The 12,133-nt window shown below is 47.7% G+C and overlaps 1 protein-coding gene across 3 annotated transcripts in view; it reads left to right on the top strand.

Moving 5' to 3' along the window:
• ttn.2 (titin, tandem duplicate 2) overlaps positions 1–12,133 on the top strand; it is a 179,079-nt gene that overhangs the window by 154,744 nt on the left and 12,202 nt on the right. For all 3 annotated transcript variants that reach the window (XM_047601647.1, XM_047601646.1, XM_047601645.1), the window contains 21 exons: positions 91–390; positions 517–668; positions 773–923; positions 1,023–1,322; positions 1,687–3,453; positions 3,603–3,896; positions 4,002–4,289; positions 4,401–4,700; positions 4,941–5,275; positions 5,501–7,232; positions 7,337–7,639; positions 7,753–8,064; positions 8,230–8,520; positions 8,624–8,923; positions 9,037–9,178; positions 9,265–9,428; positions 9,892–10,194; positions 10,285–10,566; positions 10,656–11,249; positions 11,380–11,670; positions 11,789–12,088. In XM_047601647.1, the coding sequence (XP_047457603.1) occupies positions 91–390; positions 517–668; positions 773–923; positions 1,023–1,322; positions 1,687–3,453; positions 3,603–3,896; positions 4,002–4,289; positions 4,401–4,700; positions 4,941–5,275; positions 5,501–7,232; positions 7,337–7,639; positions 7,753–8,064; positions 8,230–8,520; positions 8,624–8,923; positions 9,037–9,178; positions 9,265–9,428; positions 9,892–10,194; positions 10,285–10,566; positions 10,656–11,249; positions 11,380–11,670; positions 11,789–12,088 (8,901 nt within the window). The remainder of the gene's footprint in view (positions 1–90; positions 391–516; positions 669–772; positions 924–1,022; positions 1,323–1,686; positions 3,454–3,602; positions 3,897–4,001; positions 4,290–4,400; positions 4,701–4,940; positions 5,276–5,500; positions 7,233–7,336; positions 7,640–7,752; positions 8,065–8,229; positions 8,521–8,623; positions 8,924–9,036; positions 9,179–9,264; positions 9,429–9,891; positions 10,195–10,284; positions 10,567–10,655; positions 11,250–11,379; positions 11,671–11,788; positions 12,089–12,133) is intronic.

Below are 12,133 nucleotides of genomic sequence, written 5' to 3'. Positions count from 1 at the left end.
TTCCAAAGGTTTGGCAGTAAGAGTCGTTTTAATATGTATCTTACATACAGAATAGACACTGATGAATGTACATGTCCCTTCTCCAACCAGACAAGCCCGGCCCCCCTGCTGGAGAGATTCAGTTCAAGAAGGTGACAGCTGACAACATCACCATCATGTGGTCCCCACCCTCTGATGAGGGTGGAGCCATGGTAACTCATTACATCGTAGAAAAAAGAGAGACCCGCAGAATAATGTGGTCCATAGTGTCTGAAAAACTTGTCGACTGCATCATCAACGTGCCCAGACTCATCCAGGGTAACGAGTACATCTTCAGAGTTCGTGGAGTCAACAAGTACGGCGTCGGCGACGCACTGGAGTCTGAGCCTGTAATCGCCAAGAATGCATTTGGTAAGCAAAACAGCTCACCGTCAGTCACACCCGCTTTATATTATTTATTCTTCAGAGAGCTCTGAAATATCAAAAAAAAAAAAAAAAAGAATATTCTAATCTAACCTAATCATTTTAAATTTGTAGTTCCACCTAGTGAACCCTCCAAGCCTAAAGTCAGCATGATCACCAAGTCCACCATGACAGTTATCTGGGAAAGACCAGCACTGGATGGAGGCAGTGACATTGATGGCTACTACCTAGAGAAAAGGGAGAAGAAGAGTCTACAGTGGTTCAAGGTTTCTTTGCTCATCTCTCTTTTAACATTTTGTGTTTTAAGTGTCAAGGAATTCGGCCTAATGACCGGCATGTCTATTCATCTCAATATCCATATTTTATCCAGGTTGTGAAGGGCACCATTAGAGACACAAGGCAGAAAGTGATCAATTTGGTGGAGAACAACGAGTACCAGTACAGAGTTTGTGCGGTCAACAAGGCTGGGGCAGGAAACTACTCTGAGCCCTCTGACCTCTACAAGGCCTATGACCCCATTGGTATGCTTTACATTTTCACTCAGTGTCACCATGCCACTCTAGCAATATATTCTTAAGATTTCCTTATTGTTATTGACTAAATTCGTACACTTTATGCAGATCTGCCAGGTGAACCCTCCAAGCTGCGTGTGGTGGACTCCACAAAGACCTCCATCACCCTCGGCTGGGAGAAGCCTGTCTATGATGGTGGCAGTGAAGTCACACATTACCTTTTGGAGCAGATGAACTCAGAGGAGAAGGAATGGGTGACTGTCAACCCACAGGTCAAGGCCTGTGAGTATGTGGTGTCCCACCTCAAACCAGGCATCTACTACTTCTTCAGAGTCTCAGCTGTCAACTGCAAGGGCAAAGGAGAAGAAATCAAAATGTACCAGCCAGTGCAAGCCAAAGATATTTTGGGTATGTATTCATAAAAACTATCTGTGTAAATGTAGGACCTATGATGAAAAATCATAAAGAAATAAATCCAGTCCATGGTCACAGTTCATCATTTGTAAGTGGTATCCAGACTAAACCGGGCTATGATGGTATGAGGTCCACAGCCTTGACAGTCAGATCATGCACTGCCTTCCAGAAATGTTTTAATTTTCTGCATTCCCAAAAAAAACCTGTACAGCGATGACATCTAGGAGATGAATTGGGAAACATTTTACTTAAGAGAAGTGGGGTTAAGTATTTTATTAGAGGACAATGACAGACACAAAATCTGTGCTTTTCTGATTTTAATTGCTTTTAATTCTTCAATTACCCTTGTGTCCAACAGAGGAGGCTGATTTGGACTTGGATGTTCCCATGACAACTCAATACACAGCCAAGGCCGGCCGTGACGTGGAAGTGTTTATTCCCCTGAAGGGACGCCCCGCCCCCAATGTCACCTGGCGCCGTGGTGACCGCAACATCGCGGGCGATAACCGCTATACGATCAACAGCACCGAGAGAGCCACCACTCTTCTCATCCCCAAAGTCACCCGTGATGACTGTGGCAAGTATCTGCTGGAGATTGAGAACGGCGTGGGAGAGCCTAAGATTATCACCGTTTCTCTGAAGGTTCTGGACAGTCCGTCCACCTGTCAGAAAATGATGATCAAGAACGTGACAAGAGGAAAGCTCACCCTGAGCTGGGAGGCTCCTCTCATTGATGGTGGTTCACCTGTCACTAATTATATAGTTGAGAAAAAGGCCTCCACTATGAAGGCCTACCAGGTCATCACTGCGGAGTGTTTGAACACAACTTACAAGGTGACTGGCCTGGAAGAGGATGTAGCTTACTTCTTCCGCGTGTCTGCTGAAAATGAGTTTGGTGTTGGTGACACTTGCGAGACCACTGAGCCTGTCAGAGCAACAGAAACTCCAGGAGCTGTCAAAAACCTGGTGATGGTGGACTCCACAAAGAACTCTGTTACCCTGCAGTGGACCAGACCCGACCATGACGGTGGCAGCCACATCAGTGATTATATCATTGAAAAGAGAACCAAAGAGGATCCCACGTGGACTTTAGGTGCTACATGCAAGCGCTGCACATGTGAGGTGACAGGACTCAAGGAGAATGCTGTCATGGATTTCAGAGTCTTTGCTAAAAATGAGAAGGGAAATAGTGACTTCTCTCAGATTGGTCCGATCACAGTGGTGGACTTAATCATTCCACCTGAAGCAAGCCTCAGCGATTACCCCAATGGAGAGCTCGCTGTTCGTATCGGTCAAAACATCCACATTGAGCTCCCCTTCAAGGGCAAACCAAGACCTGCAATCAGCTGGCTGAAAGACAACTTGCCTCTGAAGGAAAGTGATAAGATTCGCTTCAGGACCACTGACAACAAGACTGCAGTCACAGTCAGAGGAGCCAAGAAGGAGCATGCTGGCCAGTACACCTTGGTTCTGGACAACAGAGTCATCAAGAACTACTTCGACATCAATGTGATCACTCTGGGACCCCCATCTATGCCTGTTGGCCCTGTCCGCTTTGACGAGATAAAGGCTCAGAGTATCATCATTTCCTGGGATGAGCCAAAAGAAGATGGAGGTGGTGAGATCACCTGCTACAGTGTGGAGAAACGTGAAACCGCCCAAGCCAACTGGAAGATGGTCTGTTCCAGTGTTGTCAGGACCAGCTTCAAGATTCCCAACCTGGTCAAGGGAACTCAGTACCAGTTCAGAGTTCGTGCAGAAAACAAATATGGAGTCAGTGAACCACTCATCTCCACAGAGGTTGTGGCCCAGCACCAGTACAAAGCTCCAGGCCCCCCAGGAAAACCTGTGGCATACAACGTCACTAGTGATGGTATGTCAATCAGGTGGGAGGCCCCAGGCTTTGACGGTGGTTCCCCTATTTTAGGTTATCATGTTGAGAAGAAGGACAGGAACAGCCTCTTGTGGCAGAAGGTGAACTCCACCATAATCTCCAACAGGGAGTACAGGATCATTGGTCTCATGGAGGGTCTGGAGTACTCCTTCAGAGTCTATGCGGAGAACAACGCTGGACTCAGTCCCGTTAGTGAACAGAGCAAACATGCACTCGCCATCTCCCCTGTTGGTAAGCACCTGCTCAGAACTACACCAGTCTTTGCAAAAATAACTTCAGATCACTTTGTTCCTACATGTATAAGCAGGTATGAGTAGCTTGTAAATAAATAGAATTTGACACTTCTTATGTAATAATTTTTTCCTTCTCATCTTAACTAGATCCACCTGGCACTCCTGTCTGCATCGATGTGACCAGAGATTCAGTCACTCTGCAGTGGGATATCCCCAAGAGAGATGGTGGCAGCAAAATTGTGGCCTATAGTGTGGAGAGGCGCCAAGGCAGAGGCAAATGGCTGCGATGCAACTTCACTGATATCAGCGAGACCCAGTTCACCGTGACTGGTCTGTCGCCTGGAGACAGGTTTGAGTTCAGAGTGATTGCCAGGAATGCTGTTGGCACAGTCAGTCCACCTTCAAATTCCTCTGGATACATCATGACCAAAGATGAGAGCAGTAAGTGCTTTTAATATTTTCTCAAAACTCAGATTTTAATTCGATTCAAATTCGTTTGACACACCAAGTTGATTCCTCATTTGATTGTATCCTTTGCATCTGCAGTTGCTCCTGAGATTGAGTGGTCTCCAGACCAAGTGACCGTCCTCAGGGCCGGAGAAAATGTCAAGCTCAGCTGCAAAATCACTGGACGTCCAGTTCCCCAGGTTGTTTGGTATAAGGACGGCAAAGAGATCGACAAGAGGACAATGATTGACATTGAGATTACCACTGCCATTGGCACAAGCAATGTGTTCATACGCGATGCTGACAGGAACCACCGTGGAATTTACACCATTGAGGCCAAAAATAGCTCTGGCACCAGGAAAGCTGACGTTAATGTCAGAGTGCAAGGTTAATAATCAAAATATTTGTTTATGCTGACAACACTGACATTAATATAAGTTAGAGTTGAAGGTTCCACTCCCCATTCCTAAAACATGTCAACCATCTGCTTTCCCTCAGATACACCTGGACCTGTTGAGGGTCCTATTCGTTTCACTGGTATCACAGCTGAGAAGTGCACAGTGTGGTGGAACCCACCAGAGAATGACGGCTGTGCTGCCATCACCCACTACGTGGTGGAGAAGAGGGAGACATCCAGGATCTCCTGGGCTACGGTCACATCCAAGTGTGAAGCTTGTTCCTTCAATGCCACCAACCTCATCAAAGGCAATGAATACCAGTTCAGAATCTCTGCTGTCAACAAGTTTGGTGTCGGCAAACCACTGGACTCTGTCCCTGTCATTGCACAGATGCAGTACAGTGAGTAAAGTTTGAATTATTTTATTTTTATTCAGCCATTTCAACCAGGTTTGTCCTGTTGAGATCAAGGATCTCTTTTACAAAGGAGGCCCAGCCAGGAGTGGCAGCAGCACAGTTTAATCAAGAAATAAACTATAAGACAGACAAATAGGACAGATTTCACTTTTATCTTTTTGTTGCCTGAATGATCTAATACACTGAAATAGAAACTGCCTTCACACATTTTCCTCTCCCTCTCAGCTGTACCTGATGCCCCTGGTACCCCAGATGCCACCCATGTGACCGGAAACAGCATCACCATGTGCTGGACCAGGCCAAGGTCAGACGGAGGCAATGAGATCAAACACTACATCCTGGAGAGGAGAGAGAAGAAGAGCCTGCGCTGGGTGAAGGTTTCCTCCAAGAGACCCATCACAGAGCTAAGGCACCGTGTCACTAACCTCACTGAGGGCAATGAGTACGAGTTCCGTGTTATGGCTGAAAATGGCGCCGGCGTCGGCCCAGCCAGCAGTACCTCCAGGCTTTTCAAATGCAGAGAGCCGACCAGTGCTCCTAGCGCTCCCACTGTGATCAAGGTAGGATTCCAAGAGTACAGCAAAGATTTGTATCAGCAGAACCATTCATGTAAAGTCTGCGTTACTTCAATAGAGCAGACAAGACAGATTTAGTTTAACTCTCATTTCACAATAAACATTTACACACGAGTGACAGGGAAATTATTTTACCTCCAAAGATTAAGAAAATCAGCAACAGATCAAATAAAATTCATTGCTTGAACTATGTTGTCTCTTGTTGATCAGGTCATTGACTCCACCAAGTCCTCAGTCACCCTGGAATGGACCAAGCCAGTCTTCGATGGTGGCATGGCAATCATTGGCTATAACATCGACATGTGTAAAGCCAGTCTGGAGGAATGGCACAGGGTCAACAGCCAGATCTGTATCCACACCAAGTACACTGCCAAGGGCTTGATACCTGGCGAGCTCTACAAGTTCAGGGTCAGTGCTGTGAATGGATCAGGAGAGGGTGAAGCCTCTGTGATGCCCAACCCTGTTCAGGCTTTGGACAGACTTACATCTCCTGAAATTGACATTGATGCCAACTTCAAGCAAACTCACATTGTGAAGAACGGAGGCACCGTCACCCTTCACATTGCTTTCAGAGGAAAGCCAGCTCCTCTTGCCACCTGGTCTAAGGCTGACGGTGAGCTGCCTGTCATGGCTGATGTCAACACCACAGATTCATTCTCTACTCTCACCATTGAGAGTTGTACTAGGTATGAGGCTGGCAAATACACACTGTCCCTAGAGAACAACAGTGGGCGCAAGTCCATCACATTCACTGTAAAAGTGTTGGACACTCCTGGTCCTCCAGGAGCCATCTCCTTCAAAGACGTTACCCGTGGAGCCTTGACTCTGATGTGGGATGCCCCTACCAATGATGGTGGATCCCGAATCCACCACTACATTGTGGACAAGCGTGAGGCAAGCCGTCTAGCCTGGCAAGAGGTCACCACCAAGTGCTCTCGCCAAATGATCAGGGTAACTGGTCTGGATATTGGCGTGCCATACTTGTTCAGAGTGATTGCCGTCAACCAATACGGCCAGGGAGAACCTCATGAGATGACAGAGCCTATAATTGCCACAGAAGAACCTGCACCACCCAAGAGATTAGACGTTGTCGACACCACCAACTCCACAGCCTCCCTGGTGTGGCTGAAACCTGAGCATGATGGAGGCAGCCATATCAGAGGCTATATTGTTGAATGCAGAGCTAAGGGCACTGACCGCTGGGTTGTTAGCGGAGAGACAAAGTCCTTGAAGATGCTGGTGGAGGGCCTGACTGAGAACACAGCGTATGACTTTAGAGTTAAGGCCAAGAATGATGCTGGAATCAGTGAGCCCCAGGGCACCTTCAGCTCCGTGGTCATTAAGGAGCCTTGCATCGAACCAACTGCTGATCTCAGTGGCATCACCAACCAGCTCATCACCTGCAAGACTTCCAACACCTTCACAATCGACATCCCCATCAGTGGCAGACCTGCGCCCAAGGTCAACTGGAAGCTGGAGGAGATGAAGCTAAAGGAGACAGACAGACTTTCTATCAAAACAACAAAGGAGAGGACCACTCTTGTGGTGAAAGACAGCAAGAGAAGTGACAGCGGCAAGTACTACCTGACCCTGGAGAATGCTGCTGGTGTGAAGACATTCACAGTGACTGTGGTCATTGTCGGCAGACCTACTCCACCCACAGGCCCTGTGGAGATTTCTGGAGTCTCTTCAGAGTCCTGTTCCCTGGCCTGGTCCGAGCCAGCTGATGATGGCGGCACTGACATCACCAACTATATTGTTGAAAAACGAGAGTCTGGCTCTGCTTCCTGGCAAGTGGTCAACTCCAGCGTGAAGAGAACCACTATCAAAGTGACTCATCTTACCAAATATATGGAGTATACCTTCAGAGTGTGTGCCGAGAACAAGTTTGGAGTCAGCAAATCCATCGAGTCTGCTCCTGTTGTAATTGAACATCCATTTGGTAAGTTCTGTCCAGCAGTTAATATAAATATAATGTATTATGAGCCAAAGACACTTGTTCCTCCTTCAATTTAACAATCCCCTCCATCACGTCTTCCTCCTCAGTTCCTCCAAGTCCTCCAACTCGTCCAGATGTGGTATCCGTGTCCTCCAATGCCATTAACATCAAATGGGATGTACCATATGCTGATGGCGGCAGCCAGGTCACTGGCTACTGGATCGAGAAGAAAGAGAGGAATACAATTCTGTGGGTGAGGGAGAACAAGCTGCCCTGCCTGGAGTGCCATTACAAGGTGTCCAACCTGATCGAAGGCCTGGAGTACCAGTTCAGGGTGTATGCCATGAACCTTGCCGGACTCAGCAAGGCCAGCGAGGCCTCCAGACCTGTGGTGGCTCTCAATCCTGTTGGTGAGGGAAACATGTTTGTTTATTATGCCAACCAATGACTTTAGTCGGCATAACAAGTTGTGATTATAGCAGTGCTACAGTTTTATAATGAAGTATTATCTTTTTCTGCTCAGATCCTCCTGGTAAACCTGAGGTGACCGACATTAGCCGCTCCTCTGTGTCTTTGTGCTGGACCATACCGTTTAACGACGGCGGCAGTAAGATAATCGGTTACGTGGTGGAGAGGAAAGTCTACAGCACAGACGAGTGGGATGACAACCGTTGGCTCAAGTGCAACTACACCACAATCACAGAGAACTACTTCACAGTCACAAACTTGGGAGAGGGAGAGACCTATGAGTACCGTGTCATTGCCAAGAATGCCGGTGGCGTCCACAGTGCACCCTCTGAGTCCACCGGACCAGTCACATGCAAGGACGAATACTGTAAGTTCAAGAACTTCTGTTGTCCTATATATTTCACTTAGTCTGTTATTTAGATTTAGTAGTTCCAGAACTATTGTCACTACTAGCTGAATCCTTACCAAAAATATAGAACTACAGGACTAGCATTTATCAAGTTAATCATTAATCATCTGTTCATTGCTGCAGCTCCTCCCAAAGCTGAGCTTGACAGCAAACTGATAGGCGAGACCGTCACCATTGCTGCTGGTTCTGACCTCGTCCTGGATGGTGCTGTTGGTGGTAAACCAGAACCCACTGTGTACTGGTCCAAGGGAGACAAGATTTTGGAACTCGGAGAAAAATATTCGCTGACGTACACCTCCACCAGAGCCATGGCTGTCATCAAGAACTGTGACAGATATGACACAGGCAGATACATCCTGACCGTCAAGAACGCCAGTGGAACCAAGACAGCAGGCGTCAGTGTTAAAGTTCTGGGTGAGCAGCTAAAAAAAAAGAAAACATGTAATTAAACTGTGATCAAATGATTTAACTATTTGGTTTAAAACATCTGATCTAATTGTCCATGTCTGTCTCGCAGATACTCCTGGGCCTCCAGCTGATAAGATTGTGATCAGCAGAGTGACGGAGGAGAAGTGTACAGTGTCTTGGAAGATTCCTCTGGAGGACGGTGGCGACTCTGTCACCCATTACATTGTGGAGCGTCGTGAGACCAGCCGCCTTAACTGGGTCATTATGGAGACCGAATGCAAGACACTCTCATGTGTTAGCTCCAGGCTGATCAAGAATAACGAGTACATCTTCAGAGTTAGAGGAGTCAACAAATTTGGGCCTGGAGTACCTCTGGAGTCCGATCCGGTTATTGCCAGGAACGCCTACAGTAAGCTGCAACATTGTTCTGAGCGTAACTATTGGCACTCAGAATAAACTATTACGCCTTGTGAAAAAATGTGGGTTTGTTTTCGGAGCTCTGACCCTTCCTTTCCTCTCCAGCCATCCCTTCACAGCCAGGAACACCGGAGGCCACAGCGGTGGCTAAGGAGCACGTCATCATTGAGTGGCTGAAGCCTGAGAGTGATGGCGGCAGTGAGATCAAAAATTACATTGTGGATAAACGAGAGAAGAGCAGCACCAGGTCTGAACTGCATTCAACAGATTTTAATTTCTGAAATGACAATGTTTATTCTTTTTGTCATGATATATTGTTGTTTCTTGGACCAGGTGGACTCGTGTGAATAAGACTTACACCATCTACGATACCCGTCTGAAGATCACAGGCCTACTGGAGGGAAGCGAGTACCAGTTCAGAGTAACAGCTGTCAACGCTGCTGGAGACAGCCAACCGAGCGACGCCTCCCCATACATCCTCTGCAAAGACCCCACATGTAAGAGACCCTTGGTTTGGCAGATTGATATGTAGCATGCCGTTGTGGCTATTAGCTTATCATTGCTATGTAGCATGTAGCTTTGGTGGCTGGGGTCCTGGGGAGTTCCATGTGTAAATCTCCATCTTCTTCTGGATCGTATAATGAGCTCAATGGTAGAATGTGATGATGTCCAGGAGAAATAAAATGTCAAAAGCTTGAATTGTGTGTACGTTGCCTCTTGACTTTGGAGCCAGATTCAAGAGGTAAAAACCCAACGTGGAGGAACACTTTGGGTTCTTTGATACAAATCTCCAGATGGAGAATGGCTCTACTTTTTTTTTTTTTTTTTTTTTACTAATTTTTCCTTTTAGTTTATCACAAATGAATCCGACATCCAATCAAACATCATCAAGTTTAGTTACATTTAAGGAAATGGCAAGGCAGATATACAACATCTGAATATATCCTTTTCCATCCCCAGACACCCCAGCTCCTCCATCAATGCCTCGCATTACCGACACGACTAAGCACAGCATCAGCATGACCTGGACCAGGCCCATGTATGACGGTGGCTCAGATGTCACTGGCTACGTGGTGGAGATCCTGGAGGAGGGCACTGAGCAGTGGTACCGCGCCACAGCTAAGGCTATCAAGACTAATGAATATGTGGCCGCTGGCCTGGCAGCCAATAAGAAATACAGATTCAGAGTGGCGGCCATCAACAGCAATGGCACTGGAGAGTTCAGCGAACCAAGTGCTGAGATAGAGCCACTGGAGAGAATTGGTAAGTCAGACAGTCTGATATCTCCTTCATACAGCTTGTTAGACGGCCTAGGCTGCATTATTGGACCCTCACTGTCCCCCGTCCACTTAGAAATACCGGACCTGGAGCTGGCCGACGACCTGAAGAAGACGGTGTGTCTGCGTGCTGGAGGTACCCTGCGTCTGTTCGTCTCTGTTACTGGCCGGCCAACGCCAGTGGTGGCCTGGAGGAAGACCGGCGTGGAGCTGCAGAGCCGTGGCTACATTGAGACGACTGACAGCTACACTTCACTGTTGGTGGAGAAGGTTAATCGTTATGACTCTGGAAAATATGTTGTAGAAGCAGAAAACCCATCTGGCAAGAAGACCGCCACCATCCTTGTTAAAGTCTACGGTATGTCATTTCAAGTTTCTGCAGATGAAGAGAATCAAAAATATTACAGCTTTATTTAAATTTATTTAACACTCCCATTTCTTCCTCAGACACTCCCGGTCCTCCAGGTTCAGTGAAGGTGAAGGACTACACCAAAGAATCAGTTGTGATCATCTGGGACGTCCCAAGCATCGACGGTGGTGCTCATGTCAGCAACTACATTGTGGAGAAGCGTGAAGCCAACATGAAATCTTACAAGACCGTTACCACTGAGTGTAGGAAGACCCTGTTGAGGATCACTGGTTTGGAGGAGGGTGTGCACTACTTCTTCAGGGTCCTGCCAGAGAACATCTATGGTGTCGGGGAGCCCTGTGAGACGACCGAGGCTGTGCTGGTGTGTGAAGTACCGTCAGTGCCCTTGGACCTTCAAATTGTTGACGTCACCAAGTCGACCGCCACTCTAAAATGGGAGAAACCGTTCTACGACGGTGGCAGCAGGTTGACGGGCTACATCATAGAGGCCTGCAAGGTGGGCTCGGACAGGTGGAGTGCAGTGGCGACTGTCAAGGCCTCAGCCTCCCAGCACACCATCCAGTCCCTGACAGAGAACGACCAGTACCTGTTCAGGATCCGGGCCACAAACAGCAGGGGAGCCAGCGAGCCCATGGACACCGTCACTCCTGTCGTAATCCACGATATCAAGAGTAAGAAACCAAAGCACACCATAAATCACGTCATGCATGGTTCTAACAGGGTTCTAACATGTGTCCAATGAACTCTGAAAGCTTCCTATGAATGAGTACTAAAGGATCTTATCTCTTGTGTGTATTTCAGTAATGCCCAAGATCGACTTGACCAACATCCCTCAGAAGATTGTTCACGTGCACCGCGGCAAGCCCATCGACCTCAACATCCCCATAAAGGCCAAACCACAGCCCGTCTGCTCCTGGTTCTTCGGTGGTGTGAAGCTGAAGGACAGCTTGGACCGCATCAAGATTGACAGCAATGGCAAATATACCCATCTCGTCATCCGCGAGACCACCATCAATGACACAGGAGACTACACCCTAGAAGTGAAGAATGCTCTTGGTGTGGCAACAGAGGTTATCAAGGTCATCATCCTCGGTAAGGTTTACTTCACACAGATGAACATTATACACAGTTTTGTGTGCTAATTATATCAATTACAATTCAGGTGACATTTGGAGACTTTTTAAACAGCTGCCTTATTGTGTCCATCCAGACAAACCCGGTATCCCAGTTGGTCCAATGAAGATCGAAGAGGTTGATGGCGCGTCTGTGGCGGTGAGCTGGGAACCTCCAGAGAAGGACGGCGGCGCCAACATCGGCGGCTACGTGGTCGAGCAGCGTGACGCCCACCGGCCTGGCTGGAGGACGGTCTCTGAATCGGTGACCAGACCCTGCTTCAAGTTCACTAGGCTCTCAGAGGGAACAGAGTACGTGTTCCGAGTTGCTGCCATGAATCGCTTTGGCATTGGTGGTTTCCTGCAGTCCGAGGTGGTGGAGTGCAAGAGCGCCAAGAGTGAGTTCTCTACCCATCAAAAGCTTTCCTGTTCATATTTTGGAG

Source organism: Mugil cephalus, chromosome 12 (genome assembly GCF_022458985.1).
Source record: "Mugil cephalus isolate CIBA_MC_2020 chromosome 12, CIBA_Mcephalus_1.1, whole genome shotgun sequence".
Classification (NCBI taxonomy): domain Eukaryota; kingdom Metazoa; phylum Chordata; class Actinopteri; order Mugiliformes; family Mugilidae; genus Mugil; species Mugil cephalus.
The sequence above is the reverse complement of the archived record's forward strand: the minus strand, read 5'-3'. Positions and strand labels throughout refer to the sequence as shown.